This window comes from Onychostoma macrolepis, chromosome 09 (genome assembly GCF_012432095.1).
Source record: "Onychostoma macrolepis isolate SWU-2019 chromosome 09, ASM1243209v1, whole genome shotgun sequence".
NCBI lineage: Eukaryota > Metazoa > Chordata > Actinopteri > Cypriniformes > Cyprinidae > Onychostoma > Onychostoma macrolepis.
Window position 1 is genome coordinate 26,091,964 of NC_081163.1, and position 18,020 is coordinate 26,109,983.

The 18,020-nt window shown below is 36.7% G+C and overlaps 2 protein-coding genes across 3 annotated transcripts in view; both read left to right on the plus strand.

The window, feature by feature from the left end:
• map3k20a (mitogen-activated protein kinase kinase kinase 20a) overlaps nucleotides 1–5,814 on the plus strand; it is a 40,440-nt gene extending 34,626 nt beyond the window's left edge. For both annotated transcript variants that reach the window (XM_058786834.1, XM_058786833.1), the window contains exons 17-20: nucleotides 2,163–2,279; nucleotides 2,535–2,609; nucleotides 4,072–4,222; nucleotides 4,972–5,814. In XM_058786834.1, the coding sequence (XP_058642817.1) occupies nucleotides 2,163–2,279; nucleotides 2,535–2,609; nucleotides 4,072–4,222; nucleotides 4,972–5,657 (1,029 nt within the window). In that variant the 3' untranslated portion in view covers nucleotides 5,658–5,814. The remainder of the gene's footprint in view (nucleotides 1–2,162; nucleotides 2,280–2,534; nucleotides 2,610–4,071; nucleotides 4,223–4,971) is intronic.
• Nucleotides 5,815–7,338: 1,524 nt separating this feature from the next.
• On the plus strand, nucleotides 7,339–13,269 carry cdca7a (cell division cycle associated 7a). The gene is made up of 10 exons (XM_058786836.1): nucleotides 7,339–7,493; nucleotides 8,299–8,436; nucleotides 8,560–8,688; nucleotides 8,793–9,026; nucleotides 9,508–9,585; nucleotides 9,868–10,068; nucleotides 10,914–11,048; nucleotides 11,177–11,326; nucleotides 11,909–12,045; nucleotides 12,790–13,269. Exons 1-10 carry the CDS (start codon nucleotides 7,482–7,484, stop codon nucleotides 12,818–12,820), a joined length of 1,245 nt encoding a protein of 414 aa, XP_058642819.1. The 5' UTR covers nucleotides 7,339–7,481; the 3' UTR covers nucleotides 12,821–13,269.
• Nucleotides 13,270–18,020: the final 4,751 nt, after the last annotated feature.

Sequence of the window (18,020 nt, forward strand, 5' to 3'; positions counted from 1 at the left end):
CGCCCTCGATCCGCACTTCTGCCGAGTCTGCACTGGGGCAAGCTCCGCAGCAGACTTCTACCCAGAAGTCTATTAAACATTTTAATAGAAATATTTAGAAATTAGATCGTGTGGGTATTTGACTCGAGATCGCAATCTTTTAACGGTTAATCGTGCAGCTCTACCTCGTAGAGTCCAAGTAGAGTATTAGTCCTAAACAACTGAGTGTGAGATGTTTGGTAATGTTTATATCTTAATTTTATGTCGTTACTTATTTTTTATCTTTCATGGTACACATGATGTCATGCCCATTCAAACCGATGGGGCACGTGCAGCTTGAATGCAGCTTCCAAAAGACAAAAGATAGCCAAATAACATTTTTTTATATTTGATACAATCACACCGGTGTGATTAGAACGTTCAATGCGGCATATCACCTGAGCCAGAAACACAAGTTTTTACAGTGCTGTGCATTATAACACACAATTATAACATACACGATTCTGTTGAGCTTATAAATGCAGTGGCCAATCAGAGGCGGTCAGATGAGTCATCGCTGAAACGCCGGTGTTTTGTTCAGTGCGCGCTTGTTAACTGATTTCTGCTCTCTGGCGAATTCTCTCATCAGAAACAACAAAGTGCAGATGTGCATATGAATGGTGCAAAATGCATTTATTTACACATATTTGAAAATCGTGATATTTCATGATATATTTAACACGTTTGGGAATATTTCGATTAAAAAATAAAACGTAAGCCTACATCAGTTACACAGAGCTGTCTTGACTGCTGTGTGTCACATGACAAGTATGACAAGCCCAACCCCCAACTCCCTTCACTCGTGCCCCCTCAAAAATAATAAGTGCATGTTGCCCCTGCATGACGTGGATTCGTCTGTACTCAGAGTCTGTGTCAGGTTTGAATCCAAGTCCATCCAAATCCAATTTAATCAAATCAAATCAAATCCAGCCCTGTTTGCAATGCCCTGATGAGCTGTAAAATTATAAGATTTTTCTGTGTGGTCTATCTTGACAACAACTCGTTGTTTGCTTGCTTTCAACATTTCATTTTTCTGCTTGTTCTGGTTTGTTAAGCTGAACAGCTAGTCAGAGTGGTCTCTCTCATCAACAGGCTCCGTCGCCAATTCAACTTTCTCAATGCTCAACATGTACTAGAACGTTTCATCCTTGTCCAGTGTCCCCGCTATTTCTTTCCAGACGTTATCACCGATAAAAATATCTTTGTTCTCGTTTAAACTAGAATTGTGTGGATCTCTTACTGGGATGTTTATTGTGTTTATTGTTGTTGCCTTCTCCAGTTGTTGTTCTGCCTCATTCTGTTTCATTTTCAGTGGTACAGGTCAGTGTTGTCAGAACTTGTCACCTTGTGGACTGATCTGTCAGAACGTTTACGATGCAAATGTTGAAATTTCCGTCACAAATACTGCACAAATACTAAAAAATATGTTTAAAAAAAATAAAGTATACATTGACAACTTCCCAGAATTCCTTATTTAGCATGCTAAACACTCAGAATAGGTGACTTCTGCACAGGCAAGCGTCACTCGCATTAAATGATATCTTAAATCATGAAACTGTGATTTGCAACTCATGATTGCATTTACTACTGTCACCTAGTAGAGGCTTTTATTTTTTCAGAAATTCCTGAAAAATTCCTATAGACTTAAACTGAAAGATGGAGTTTGAAGATCAGAATATCATAGAGATGAATTGAGAGTAGCCAAAACACTCTAGAACCAAATAGCAATGCACTAAACAACACTCAGAATATATTTTTTTGTATGGAAAGAAGTTACTTACTTCAGAAAATTAGAAAATTGAGATATTACTTTTCTAAGCAATTAGATTATTATTATTTTTTTTGTCCTGGAAATGTGAGAATCTATTTAGATTAAAGTGTACAGGGTGGTTTCACCCAGGTTTGTGCTTTGCAAAAAGAGCCATTAAAGCTCAAGTGTGATTTGAATACACATTATCGTCCTCTAGGTTGTGCTGTTGGGTTATAACGCCCTCAAACAGCTAAAATCATACAGGTCTACATTTCTGTTTGATGAAAACATGCATCATGTTTATGGCCACATTTATCTATATAAGATGCTACAGTTTAACCTCATTCTACTGACTGTTGCCTCATTTGTATCTCTGTATTTCTGACCTCTGCAGGACTGCAAATGGAAAATGTACATGGAGCTTGATGGGGATGAGGTGGCAATCGCATATATCAAAGATGTGACCTTTAATGCCAACAGACCAGATGTAGATGTATTAAAGATGACCAAGGTGAGAAATGTCATATAACACTGTAAATTATGTCTCCATTATGTTTGTACCGTGTTTTGAGGAATGCAGGAGACTGAGGTCGTACAGCAGAGATGATTGTGTTATAATGCCTCACAAACCTCATAACCACCAACACAAGTTTTAAATGTGTTGTGAGTAGAAAGAAGACCTGATGCTTGTTATGATGCTGTCATGCCTTTTAGCCTTAGGTTGATGTGCTTTACTGTTTGTGGTAAAATCTAAATTACTCTCCAGCCTCCGTTTGTGATGGATAAGTGGATCGTGGGAATTTCTGGCACACAAACCATTGACTGCACAGTAAACTATGAGGTAAGTACCAAAAAAAAAAAAAGACTAGAACCACAGTACAGTCTACATGAAATAGCGTTCTGAATGTACTTACTATAGCAATTACAAGGTACAAGTAGTAGTTAAAACCTAAAAAACAAAACCTAACCTATGATAAGCCCACGTAGTTTCCTTATATTTATATTACTTACTGCACACTGTAAGTGCAGTGCATATCCTGTAAAATAAGTGCAACCAATTCTGCAGTGTGACATTTTTGCAGAGTGAAACTGCATATTCTGTAAGAAAATAAAATGTTAGACAAGACTTGATTTTGATTATTGGTTAAGAACTTGAATAGGTTTGGTGACAACAATTGAAAGGGAAACTGGCAGAGCAAGTTTTGATGAAAGATAATGTGCACAACAACAATACCCGTGTGAAAAGATGTACTATTTAGCATAAAAAGAGCACTTTAACAAAAATACTATATTTTAATAATTATATTCAAATGAAAACTGAAAGTTTTTGAAAATATTAATACATGTTAATTGCAATCAAAGATGTATTATAGCAATTTCACAATAACTTGTCTTTTAAATATGGAGTACTGTCGAATGTACTAGCACACATTTATGGTAAACTGTTAATATTTTTTATTAAAACTTGTATGTCGTATTTACACTACCATTCAAAAGTTTTTAAACAGTAACATTTTAAATTTTTTTTCTTTTTTAGTTTAAAGAACTCTTTTCTGCTCACCAAGCCTGCATTTATTTGATCCAAAATACAGCAAAAGCAGTAATATTGTGGAATATTTTACTATTTAAAATAACTGTTTTCTATTTGAATATATTTTAAGATGCAATTTATTCCTGTGATCAAAGCTATGCAATTTAGTACATTTAAACTACCGTATATTACATTTAAATGCAATACTGAATATCACACTGCAGTTAAAAATTATATTCAAGTTCTTTACATGTATATATTTAATATGTTAGTCAACACATCAAAATAAGTGTACTTCTTTAAAACATGACAAAAGATTATTAAAACATAATGATTTAAAATGAAGAAACAGTCGTGAAATTGTCTCTTTAAGTAAGCTTGAGTGGCCTTTTTTTATTAATATTAGTATGAACACTTTTGAAATATTTAATTTTAGGTTTCAAAGTACATTACAAGTTACATGTACATTACAATTAAATACACTTCTTTTTCAAATTGGTAGGAACTCATTTTAATTTCATGTTAAATATACAAAGTCAACATTTCACTGGATATTTTGTCAATGTAGAGAGTAATTTCAGGTAGTTAACTGATGTGATGTCTGTTGCCATTTACTACATAAGCAGTATGGTTTTAATAAAACTTTTTATGTGCAACTTTTTAAACAGTGTAAAATTCGTTAGGTATATTTGCAACCTGTATGCAAAATTTTCAAATGTCCCATCAAGGTTATAAGGGGACATGTTTAACCTGGTGCCTTGTTTCCTGCCAGGGTAATGTGAGATCTCCTAAGTTCACGAGACATGAGCACAGAGTGCAGTGGAGTCCAGACAGCGGGAGGGACGTGATCAGACCTTTAGAGCTGGTCATTGAGACGGCCCCAAGCATCAGGGAAGGTCACAACAGAAGCAGGTCCAACTCAGGTAATACAATACTGCTTAGTAGAGAGCTTGTTTGGTGCCATATTCAAATAATTATTTGAATTATTAACTTTCTTTTGAAAGGCAATATAACATATAGTAATTGAGAACTGGGTAGTAATCTGGATTACGTAATCAGATTCCAAAAATGAAGTACATCTAATTAGTTTAAATTACATTTTAAAATACTCAAATTAGACTTTTTTATTGATAGTATGATTACATATTACAATTTTTCATGCTGTTTTGAATCAATAACAGATTACAATTTTCAAGTAAACTACCAGTTCTATATTGTATTTTATTTGTATTTTAAATATACATACATATGTGTGTGTGTACATAATATATAACATATATAACAATTATAAACATATAAATAACAATTTTTACACGAAATTGTACATTGTATGCAGATGTCATTCAACCCTATACTATCAAGTTTTTGAGTAAAAAATAATAAATTGTCTTTAATTCATAGGTAACTAGTTCCTACTGAGTAATAGCTTAATGTGGGCAATGTAATTTTTTAAAGATTTTTAGCCGTTGTATTTGGAAATAAAAATACTAATAGCAATTACAAACTTTGCAAATTGCAAAAATTGTAAACCCCACATGAAATTAACAATAAATAAACCAGTTGAATTGATATTTAATTTGACCTTCTGAGATTAAATGTCCTTTCAGCCCTATTTTGCATATCCATGGAAAATGTCTCGGTTTCTCATTCTAATATTCTGTTCCTCAATCAGGTGTTGATCCCAAATGGATTTACAGTCTGAGAATGAAGCAGTGGAAAGAGCAAGCTGCCCAGGAGTCCACAGGCAAGATGACCCTCCCTCAGTTCCTGTCCGTCATCGCTAACCAATCATCGTACGCCGCTGCGGTCAGGAGATCGCCCAATCGCAGCCCTCTCACTCCATGGACAGACTCGCGGAGTTCCTCTCCCACTCTTTCCGTCAAACTCTCCACCATCCATCTGGGGTCAAAGGGCAGCAGCCCATCCAGCACGACATCCGAAAGCACCCTGGAGCGAGAGCGGCCCCCTAGTGCTGGAGCTAAACACAACTACCACAGAAAAGCATACTATGACCCCACGTTTAAAATCAACGGAGGAGGAAGAGGAGAAGCGGAGGCCAGAAGGTTTAATCAGATGTCACAGAGAGGATCCAGAGGCTTCCAACATGCTGGACGGCCCCGAAACAACAACTCATATATAACACCATCTAACCACCAACATCCAATACCGGGAATGTCAGTTGTCAGTGAAGGGGTGAAGAAGAAATCGGCATCTGAAGAGGCCGGGTCTGGTGATGGGGACTGGATTAAAGTAGAAAGAAAGAAATCTAATAAACAGGAACATAAGCATCAGGAAGTGAGGCAGGGCAGAGGCCGGCCGCGCAGAGGAGGGAGAGGTGGTGGGCGTGGCCGAAGTTGAGCGCTTATAAAGCTTTACACCGTGTCCTAACTACATTCGACGCGACAAGATTCCAGCAGCAAGCAATTTGTCTGTCCACACCAGATGCGACGCGACGCGACATGACAGAATCAAATATCGCGGCCAATCAAAAGCGTGTGGGCGGGCTCTCTCTGGAAGCGCACTGCACTCGCAACAAAATACGTTTATAATCTAATTCATAAATATTAAATCTTTTTAAGATTTTTAAATGTACATACTGAGTGACTGATACCATCTTTGTTATGGAATATGCTTGTTGGTTCGCATTGAATTCATAGTTTTATAATTTAATTTGTATAATTTGTATATTGGTGTTCCAGCCGCGACGTCACAATAAAGGGTATCTTTTCCATGTTAATCTGTGTTTTTGTCCTAACAAGCCGCGACGGCGACATGCGAAATTACTATTTTACAAGCGGTTTCTATTTCCACGATCGCGGCTGGAACAACAACATACAAACTATATGACAGTAGATAATCTTAGGTATACGCTTTATTAAAAGTTAAACGTGTCTAATGTGAGTTTTAATATAATTTTGCGTGACAACAGATAGGCCTAGTTTACCTCAGATTTTTTAATTAAATCAAACACGTACATTAAAACTGCGAACACAATGCGAACCAACAAGCGTTTTCCATGACAAAGATGGTATCAGTCACTCAGTATGTACATTTAAAAATCTTAAAAAGATTTTATTTATGAATTAAATTACAAACTTTAGTTGCGAGTGCAGTGCGCTTCCAGAGAGAGCCCGCCCACACAAGCTTTTGATTGGCTGTGGTATTTGATTCTGTTGCGTTGCATTGTCGCATCACTGGAATCTTGTCGTGTCGCATGTAGTTAGGACACGCTGTTAGAAGGGGTTGATAATTAATCACATTTGATCCACTGTAAGGGCTGGAGAGTTGGTTTATAACCAAAGCACTTAACCCCAGTTGTTCCTAGGGGATTCAATAAAAGCATCTTCTAAATTGACACTGATAAAGGGTAAAAGTTCACCATGAAATGGATATACTGATCTTAAATGTCATAAATTATGCATTTTCTGAAAAAAAGAGCTTTTCTCTGCTCTTTCATAGTTGACATTGCCTTTTCAGGTTTTAACTTGAATTTGCCTCTCGTGGTCTCTGATTTTCTTTTGTTTCTTATGTATTTGAACTATGCTAAACACTTAAGTGATGATCATAACAGAGGACTTTTTCTATTAAACTGTTTCTGCCTGCAAGGCAACGTGGTTATATTGTTATATTTTATTATGGAGGACTATTTCATTTATATGATACTAAAGATTTATTTATTATGTTGGTGGAATTTTAAACTTTTGTCAATTTATAAGATATTAATAAAATATAAACTTGAAATTAACTTGTTTGTCTAGTCTTGTTTTATCTAGTCAGTATTTCGCGCGATTTGTGTGTCCTTATGCAAATGAGCTCTGAGGTTTGGCGCCACAGCGAGAGATCCTGTAAGTGCGTGTAAAGCCAAATAAACATGATTTTATTCACCTTTATTCAAATAACCTAGGATCTCTAATACAATTATGTCAACAGGTGTATACTCAGCTCATAATGAAATGGATAATGCAGTTCTTGAATCTTCAGCCTATTTGATTGCGTAACTTTATAAATTTTACGGAGCTTCCAGGACTCGCGTGTGGCGCGGAAGAGAGTCACGCCTCTTCAAGAATTACCCGCCAACTTCCAGACTAAACTCGGCGCCACAAGACTGAGGCACACACATTCACAGCGGACTCAGAAACAGTATAAACTCACACCCCTTCAAATCACAGCGAACTCAACACAATGCGCTCCAAGGTACAGTAAAACATATCAGCTTTTGTTTTCTATCGACCTGCAAGAACAGTTGCTATTGTGTGTGTGGGTTTGTGTTTGCGAATGAATGCTCTGGTGGCGTGGGTAAAGTTTGTTTCAACTCTATAAAAGTGAAATTAACAGTTCAAACGATTCTGAACGATGGACCATGTTATTTCTTTGGGACATGAATTTATTAGACCGTATGTAACATATATACATAGGGTATACTTGTTTTTCAAGTGTTTGCTGGTTTAGTAAACTTGTAGGCGTGTGTTTAGTGGGGGCAGGGGTCGCCCCAATCCTCACAAACTATCTAACTAATCAGTACTTGCTTGTAAAGAAATATTTATAAATATTATGAAAACAGTTTACTGTTTGTTGACCGACTGAATTTTAAATAAAATGTCTTAACGTTATACAAATAACTTATTCCTGTGAAAATAAGTTTGTTAAAAAAAGCTTTATTTTTTTTAAACTTGAATGAAATTATGCACTTTTTAAGTGGTTAAATATTTATGCCTAGTATTCTAGTATCCATAGCCAACAGAGATGGCTTCACTTTTACTTCTCACCCATCTGCACTCCTTTATTTTTTTTATCTAATTATGATTTCCAGTGTTTACCCACTTTAAATTGTCACTTTTTTTTCTGTTTTAAGGAATATTGGAAACAAAAACAGGCCCTGTAGATTTTCTAAGCTGCATGTCTGAAATTGCTCCCTACAGAAATCCAGACTGAGCTGAGCAGGTTTATAAGGTGTATTTGCTGGACTCTTTGTGAATGTTTTGTGTGTTGTTGTGTGCAGAGGCAGCAGGCGTCTCCCCCCTCGACCAGAATGAATCTGCGCAGTTACAGGAGCACTGCTGTGCTTCCCATGGAGACCTCCTCCTCCTCCTCAGATGACAGCTGTGACAGTTTTGGATCTGATGGTTTTGGGACCTCGGTATGATATTAACTTTTCCATACATTAAACTGACCTTACAGATGCCTAAAAGATCAAAGACGGTTCTCTATACCTCCCTCTTAAAAGTCATTTGATGATAATGTTTTGGTCGTCTTTCTATAGAAGAGACTGCTGAGACAGACGAGAAGATCTGCTCAGAGTGAGAAAGTGTTTAACGTTTTACCTGTGACGGAGGAAGAGGATGCGTGCAGCGGTTTTGAGAACGACCTGAACGACGACATGACTGAAATGGTTTGTAACCACAGGAAACACTTCAGTCTCTGCTTGTTGCTTTATTACATACTGGCTTTGAAAGATTGAATATTTTCAATTGATCAAGTGGTTTTTCCTTACAGAAAATGGACTCCGATTCTGAGGCCTGTTCGCCTCCCAGAAAAACTCGCAAATCGTTCACGCTCAGAGTAGCCATGAAGTTCCCGAACAAACGGGCCAGTCCATCAAAGCCAGTGTCGCCTGAGTCCAAGTCCAAACCCGGCCCTAAACCTAAACCCAAAGACCCCGAGTCTGACTCTGAGGGAGAGAACTTCATGCTGAAGAGAGCGCTGAACATCAAAGAGAACAAAGCTATGGTGAGGAAGTCAACTTCTGCACGCATGCACTCTTAAAAATAAAGGTGCTTCAAAAGGTTCTTCACAGCGATGCCATAGAAGAACCATTTTTGGTTCCACAAAGACCATTCAGTCAAAGGTTCTTTAAAGAACCATCTATTTCTTACCTCTTAATAATCTGGAGAACCTTCTGTGGCCACAAAGAACCTATTGTGACACAGAAAGGTTCTTCGTGGAAATATTTAGACAAAGAGGTTCTTCTATGGCATCGTGAAGCACCTTTATTTTTAAGAGTGTGCATTTAATTTAGTGTTGCTTTTTTTCCTTTCTATTTTTTTAAAAGGTAACTCCGTATGTATCCAACCATGCATATTAGTGTGCATTTATCTATTTGCAGTTTGAATGTAATTCTTATGATGATGATCTTCATTATTTTTAAGTGAGTTTTGATTAGTTTGAGTATGAATCCAGTTTAAACAGAATTGCGACCTCTTCCTTGTAGCTTGCTAAGCTAATGGCAGAGCTGGATAAGGTTCCTGGACTCATTCCCAGGAAGGCTGCTTTGTCACAGGGCAATACGGTAAGACTTCAGAGTACTGTTATTGGAAGAAGAAAAAAAAGATATTAATACAACTACTGATGATAAAATGATACTAACTATTTATAACAATTACTATGAATAACTTGGTATTAATTTGTTAGCATTAACAATATTGATAAACATTACTATTACTAATAATAAACAAAGTAATAAGAAATAATACTTATTTTATCATTGTGAGCAATACAATGCTACTAATTTGGATTTATTAGTTCTTGTTTTACCTTGATTTGATTGAATGTTCCCCTTCTCTCTGTACAGCCTCGTCGTGTTTCTCGGCGCTCTCTGGAACCCAGCGCCGCTCGCCGGAGAAACCCAGAGCGAACATCCCGTCCTCACACACGCTCACGGTCACTGGTGGACGGACCACCCTCCCCTCTTCCAGAGGATGAGGCCGAGGACAAGTACAGCCTGGTCCGCAGAAACAGAAATGACGATGGCGACGACGATGATGAAGAAGAGGTTGGTTAATATCGAGACATTTTTGTTTCCTGTGTGATGAAATTATAAACTACTGTTTAAAAGTTTGGGTTGGTGAGAGTGAAATGTTACAATTTATATTTTTATATATTTTAAATTTCTATGATGCTGAATTTTGAGCATGATTACTCCAGGCTTCAGCTGTAACTCATTACAAGTAACGAGTTATGTAATCAGATTACTTTTTCAAGTAACTAATAAAGTAACGCATTACTTTTAAACTTGAAGAAAATGAGTTGCTTAAAAGTAAAGTTACTCTGTTTTTCCATTTATTCACTGACACTTCTCCTGTTGAGAGAAATTGGGATTGAGGTGCAGAGGCACTTCCTTCAGCCTGACGCTTAATTCAGTTCACTTTTGGTGCGACTTTACAGTTGCCAAAAATATAACTCTGTTTTTGTTGTTAAAAATAAGCAAGCCCAACTTGGGTGACAAAGTAGCACAGAAGTAACTGCATTACTTTCCATAAAGTAATTTAGTAACGCAAAGATACTTTTTTTATGGAGTAACGCAATATTGTAATGCATTACTTTTAAAAGCAACTTTCCCCAACACTGGTCACTTCAGTGTCACATGATCCTTCAGAAATCATTGTAATATGCTGATTTGCATTGTTTTATCAGTGTTGAAAACAATGTCTTTACTGTCGCTTTTCAGCAAGAATGCGTTAAAGTCCATTTCTTTGAAAAGGAAAAATCTCACTGTCCCCAGTCTGAGCAGTGTCCATGCAGTCTCAAGCTTTCATATTTTGTCTTGTAAAATTAAGGTGAGTGCCACTGGATTGATTTTTACTTCTTATTTTCCTGCCCGTGTGTGTGTGTGATCAGAAAGAGCCACGTCGGCGCAGCTATAACAGCACTCTGACGATTCCTCATGTTGTGAGGCCTGTGGAGGAAATCACTGAGGCTGAACTGGACAACATCTGTGTAAACGTCAGAGAGAAGATTTACAACCGGGCCACTGTAAGTCTCCTTCAGCATGATGCTTTTACCATCACAACACCTGTTCCATACCCAAGCCTTCATTTCTCAGCTCGTTTGAAGCGCTGTCGACTCTTCATGACCGTGTGGGCTGTGCTTTTGTCTGTCAGGGATCCACCTGCCATCAGTGTCGACAAAAAACAACCGACACCAAGACCAACTGCCGCAACCCAGAATGCGTGGGAGTTCGCGGGCAGTTCTGCGGGCCTTGTCTCAAGAACCGATACGGAGAAGATGTCCGTGATGCCCTCCTGAACCCGGTTAGTGACGTTTTCCAGTCAGTCTTATGCATATTGTGAAAGTATTAGCACTGGGGTGCATTTCCCAAAAGCATCGTTAGCCAACTATGGTCACAAGTTCTGTCGTTACCAACATGGTTCAACGATTCGTCCTCAATAAGCTCCGTTTTTGAAGAGTGAACATGTGCATACATGCCTAAGGGAACCCTGGAGTATGGTGTAAGAGGGAACCCGCGATGAATCAAACCTCAAATAAAGCAAAATGACCGGGAACAAAAAACAGTAAATTTGTCATCAGGTGCCCTGTTCAATACAGCAGCATCTTAAAGATCTCTTATCAGTTAAATAGCAGAAGTTATTTCTCCACCACATGCTTGTGACGTCATTAACCAATGGCCCTATGTTGTTGAACTAATGTGGTTCAAAGGACGGAGATGCGACCGTGTTCGGGAAACAGTTGTGACTAGCTAGTTTGTTTCCACAACAATGCATCGTATGGTGGTTAATCAGCGAGTTATGTCGTTGTATTGGAAACACACCCCAGATCAGCTAGCATTTTTCTAAATGGTTGGATGGTGTTGCTGAGATGTTGTTTTCTTCTAGGAGTGGCTTTGCCCCCCATGCAGGGGCATCTGTAACTGCAGTTTCTGCCGTGCCAGAGAGGGCCGCTGCGCTACAGGTGTGCTCGTGTACCTGGCCAAGTACCACGGCTATGACAATGTCCACTCATATCTGAAAAGGTAATGGGATTTTGTAGGAACTTAATTCTTGTTGCACTATAATATGAATGCTGTAACTATAAATATGCAGCTGTATTCCAAAAATCTACACTAACAGTCAAAAGTTTTTGAACAGTAAGATTTATTTATCTCATCTGCTCACCAAGCCTGCATTTATTGATCCAAAGTACAGCAAAAACAGTAAAAGTTGGAAATATTTGTACTATTTAAAATGACTGGTTTCTATTTGAATACATTTTAAAATGTAATTTTGTTCCTGTGGGGGTTTTTTGGGTTTTTAGCATCATTACTCCTGTCTTCAGTGTCACATGATCCTTCAGAAATCATTCTAATTTTCAGCATATCAGAATGATTTCTGAAGAATAATGGGACACTAAAGACTGAAGTAATGATTCTGAAAATGTAGCTTTGACAGGAATAACAATTTTAAAATGTATTCAAATAGAAAAGTAAATTTAAAATGGTAAAATATTTCACTATTACTGCTTTTGATGTATTTCGGATCAAATAAATGCAGGCCTAGTGAGCAGAAGAGAATTCTTTAAAAAAAAAAACATTAAAAATCTTACTGTTCAAAAACTTGTAGTGTATGTGCTGCCTAAGACTGCATTTTAAAGTATCATAGCTGTTTTATGTACACTACTCACTAAATTTTGGGACTTTTTTTCTCCATGTTTTGTCAGTCACTTGGCTTTTGGGTGAATCTATGAAAGTGTAACCGTGACCTCTGACCTTTCTCAACAGTTTAAAGAAGGAACTGGAGGAAAGTGAATAAAATGGTTGCCAGGTTCGGCAGAGTCCAACCATAACTGATGTTGTCCTCAAGTGTCTCAATTGATGCATGATTCTCAGAGCTTCCTTAACCCCGCTGCAGGTTCAATTTGAGTAGACTGTTATGAGTTGTCTACATGAAATCTTTAAGTTTGCATTGTTTTAAATGTATTATTTTTCAAAGGGAGTGTTTTTATCTCTGTACTCTATTGGCTGCAATACTTGTTCTCTTTGCTGTTTTTACCTTGATTTTTCCAATCTGTAGGTTTTTTTAGATGCTGTTATAGCAGTACATTGTGCAGTTGTCATTCTTGAATAAAATGTGATTTCTAAGTTCTGTTGTCTTTATGGGTCAATTCAGGGGAAAATATTTGTTTGTGTTGGTTTTGTTCTTTGAAAACCTTTTATACCAATTTTTTGACAAGTTGTGGTGTAATGTTAACGTTTTCCCTTACATCTTCAGTAGATGTATTTAATTATAAATAAAGATTAGTGCTGTCAAATGATTAATCATGATTAATTGCATCCACAATGTGCTGTATATATAAATACACACGCATGCATATAGATAGATAGATATTTACCACATAAGGGTCCATTTTTCAAAAGCTGAATGATTTGATGTATGGTTTATGATAGGACAATATTTGGCTGAGATACAACTTTGAAAATCTGGAATCTGAACTAATGAAAAATGAAGCTTTGATAAATTTACAGTAGGAAGTTTACAAAATATCTTAATGGAACACGATCTTTATTTAATATCCTACTGATTTTTGGCATAAAAGAAAAATCAATAATTTTGACCTATACAGTGTTTTGTGGTACATATTATGTAAACAAAAGGAAGGAATATCATTATGAAATAAATTAACGACACCCTTTTATTCAATACTTTTTGAAACCTCCATTTGCCAGTTTAACAGCTCTAAATTTTCTCTTATAATGCCTGATGAGGTTAGAGAACACCTGACAAGAGATCAGAGACCATTCCTTCATCCAGAATCACTCCAGACCCTTTAGATTCCCAGCTCCATGTTGGTGCTTCTCCTCTTCAGTTCACCCACTCATTTTCTATAGGGTTCAGGTCAGAGGACTGGAATGGCCAGCAGAAGCTTGGTTTTGTGCTCAGTGACCCATTTTTGTGTTGTTTTTGAGGTTTGTGTTTGGATTATTGTACGGTTGGAAGATCCAAACATGGCCCATTATAAGATTTCTAACAGAGTCAGTCACTTATTGATTTTTTTATCTGTTGGTATTTGATAGAATCCATGATGCCATGTGTCTAAACAAGATGTCCAGGACCTCCAGCAGAAATATAGGCCCACAACATCAAAAATACAGCAGTATATTTCATTGTACACATGGGGTACTTTTTTATCCCTGTGTTCACCAAACCCATCTTGAGTGTTTGCTGCTAAAAGGCTCATTTTTTTAGTTTCATCTGACCATAGAAGCCAGTCCCATTTGAAGTTCCAGTTGTGTCTGATAACTGAATATGCTGGAGTTTGTTTTTGGATGAGCGAGGAGAATTTTTCTTGAAACCCTCCCAAACAACATGTGGTGATGTAGGTGCTGTGACACTTTTTTTTTTTTTGGCTGCACATCAGAAATATATTCTTTGGTTCATAATCACCCAGTGCTCAAAATTGTGAATATGAATGGGAATATACTTCAGAGATATTTTACTCATAAGAATTTCTAGGGGTGCCAATAATTGTGTCCAACGTGTATTTGAGAAAATCATTTATTTCATAATGATATTTCCCCCCATTTTAAATTCTTATTATCCAATGAAAAATTAGATTTTTGTGAATTTTTTAAATAAAAGATCAAAAGGATTAACAATGCAGATTAATTTTCAGTTTTGCAGATTATCTTTTTTGATCATATTTACCAAGGGTTCCGATATTTTTGGCCATGATTGTGTGTGTATATATATATATATATATATATATATATAGAAAAATGTTATATTCAGATATTAAATATAGTTATATATAATATAAATTGTATGAATAAAAATATATACTGTACATGTAAATATTTTCAAAATATATACGGTGTGTGTGTATTTATATATGCATAATTAATATACACAGTACACATTATGTAAACAATTTTTTATTTTGGATGCGATTAATCGTTTGACAGCACTATTAAAGATATGTACCATCTAAACTGGTATAGTTACGTAATGAAATTATATTTTTGTAATATTTTGTGTGTATATATATATATATATATATATAATCTATTTTGGGGGTGGAATATCCTAATCTTCATCTAGTCAAGTCACAAACAACTGGCAAAGCTATTGGGCCTGATTTTGGACAAAGAGTGGTCCCTTTTTTTTTGAGGAAAATGGCTGCCAAAATGTCTGTTAAACGACACTGACAGTCTTTATTTTACTGAGTTTAGTTTTTCAAAATATTCCTTAAAATGAAACGGTTTTTCTACTTTAATAAATGCTAAAAAAATATTGCTACTTTTTCAAAAAATTGGTTTTGTTGAGACACTTTTTCACAGCTAAATTGTCAGGGCAGTTGTACTAACTTGATATTTTTCATTTCATGAAAACCTAATAAAAGAGGTGTGTTTATAGACTGTGACACACACACACACACAAAATGAGCATCAGGAGTTTGAGTTCCCATATTTACCAAATTAATGGAAACCTCCTCTTATCAGAACAGCCCCTGCCAAGCATTTCATATTACAGCAGTGAGTCCGCCTCGACATCTATTTCAGCAGAAATTCAATCAGAAAGGAATATTGTGGTGATTTGAGCATGCCCTTCGCTCTTGCCCCTCTGTGCCCCTGTGGGTTAAGAGGGCATAAGGAGGGGGATGGGGGGTGGGGGCTATTACCACGACCCCCTAACAGGAGCCCTGCAGAGGAGAGCAGAGCACAGTGATATACTGCAGTCTGCTCGTATCCCTCATTAGAGAGCTGCCACTAATGGTGTGGAAATAATTAGCAGACTCTAATGGGAAATCTTATACCTGTGAATCATTTTTCCCTGTTAAAGCTTTTTCACGACCCTCAGCTCACATGTTCTTTGCTTTTTGCTCTCATTCAGATCGCCACAGACTTAACGATTTTCTGACTTAAAACCCTGCTTATGCAGCTTTTGGGCATTCATAGCATGCTGTTGTATGCAAGTACCATGGTATTACCATCATTGTACCACCAATTAAGCGTGCTGTGTGAAGCTGTGGACAGTGGTCGATGCTTTCTTACCCAAAGCGTCCACAGTACACATTAATTTTTAGTTCAATTTTTAGTTGAACATCATAAGATCTTGATCAGTGGTGCAGGTGGATCAAGGGGCGCCTACAGGAATTCATCTGAGGGTATGGAAAAAATGGAAGATTTAAACACTAAAAAGTTAGTTATAAGCTCATTTTACAAATTGAACTCTGAGAGAACCTAATTTTCTTGATTATTAGTTTTAACAATCATGTAACTGTTGCACTTCTGTAAGACTTCAGACCAAACGATCACTGAGGTATCAGTCCACATAAGCAGAACGAACGTGTCTCTGCAAAAAGCAATGAAATGGACAAAGACCTCAATCTAGTATGTTCACATAGGAAAACAACTGAAAAACAGAGCACATATACACACACTTTCACTGTGAATGGCCACTTATTCACATGAGCCAATAGGCCCAACTAAATTTTCTCTACGTTATCTCTTGAAAATTAGCTTGTTTCAGTATCCACTTCATCCAACGTTGTTTGTTCTGTGTTCTTAAGTATCTCAAAACCAGTGTTGGGGAGTAACTAGTTACATGTAACGGAGTTACGTAATTTAATTACAAAATAAATGTAACTGTAATCTGGTACAGTTACTAAGAAAAAAATGTGTAAATTAGTTACTTATGAAAATGGTAACAATTACAGGGGGGGGAATCTGAATATTCTCACACACACAGACACGCACATTGATTTCTTTCCCAAATTGCATGTTTATTCGATAATTTGGGTTTATGTATTATATTTGAAGATTAACTGTTTTTTCTCCAAAGCATTGTTATGCCAATGTTTCCTGTCATAGCTATGTAAAGATTTGATTTCAAAACAATCTTGTAGCTATAAACTATATTAGGATTTTAAATCAATAGGCTATTTGACATCAGAACGAACTCAAAGTAAGACAAGGTGCTATCGTCTGATTTTGTGGTGACTGTGCTTTAAAATTACATTGTTATCATCTTAATTCAAGTCATGAAAGATTTTGAAAGTATGACAGTAATCAGTGTTGAGTCCTACTGTAAGGTTAACCCTGCCTGCTTTAAATGTTTCAAAATGAATAATGAGAAATTAAGAAAAGTAATCAAAAAGTAGGCTAATCAAATGTAATCACGTTAGCCTACTTTAATAAAGGAATTGAAATAGTTACACTACTTATTGCATTTCAAATAGGGTAACTTAACTTGTAACCTGTAACCTAAACATTTCCAAAGTAACCTTCCCAACACTGCTCAAAACTGTCTGTTTGTTTTACTGACTGAGAAATGATTGATGAATGATTCGGTGAGCGGTCCGAATCAATCCGAATTGATTCAGAATGACTGACCGAATCACTGAATCAAAAGAATGACTGATTCAATGACTGGCATCGGTTCAGTAAACAGAAACACGGGATACAGACGATAGAGTTTCTCAGGTCAATTTCGGAGACATAGTTTCAACAAAGTTTTCAGATTTTTTCTTCTACTTGATTTTCTGACGAAGCTATCACAGTTTTATACAGTAGTAGCCTAGCTGTATAACTATGGTATTTTGTCAGGAATTACTGGTACTGTGGTGATTTGTATAATGGGAGTAACATGACACGTCTATACTGGTCTCCTCTGGCAGTGCAGGCTAATGTCATGTTTCATGCCCATTTTCCCCAGAATGCAGTTTTTAATTCTGAGAGTGAATCTTTTCGGATCTGCAGGAAACAAACGCTTCAAAAGTATTTATTTGCATAATAAAGATGCACTCGAAAATACTGGTATTAAATACCAATGATCATCCACTTTAGGGTGATGAATATTTAGGGAAATAATTGTTTACGACGCTCGAGCGTCGAGCTGATCTGGTAATCAGGCTATGAAATACAATATTTATTCATTAGAGCGAACTTAATGAGGCCTCGCGGCGCTAATTATGAAAAGCAGCGTAGCGCTAAATGAGCGCGAGAGAGACGGC

Coding starts and splice junctions, on each gene's coding strand:
- cdca7a (XM_058786836.1), top strand. Junction 10,069..10,913: donor ACGACGATGATGAAGAAGAG/GTTGGTTAATAT, acceptor GTGTGTGATCAG/AAAGAGCCACGTCGGCGCAG. Junction 12,046..12,789: donor GTCCACTCATATCTGAAAAG/GTAATGGGATTT, acceptor CTTTCTCAACAG/TTTAAAGAAGGAACTGGAGG.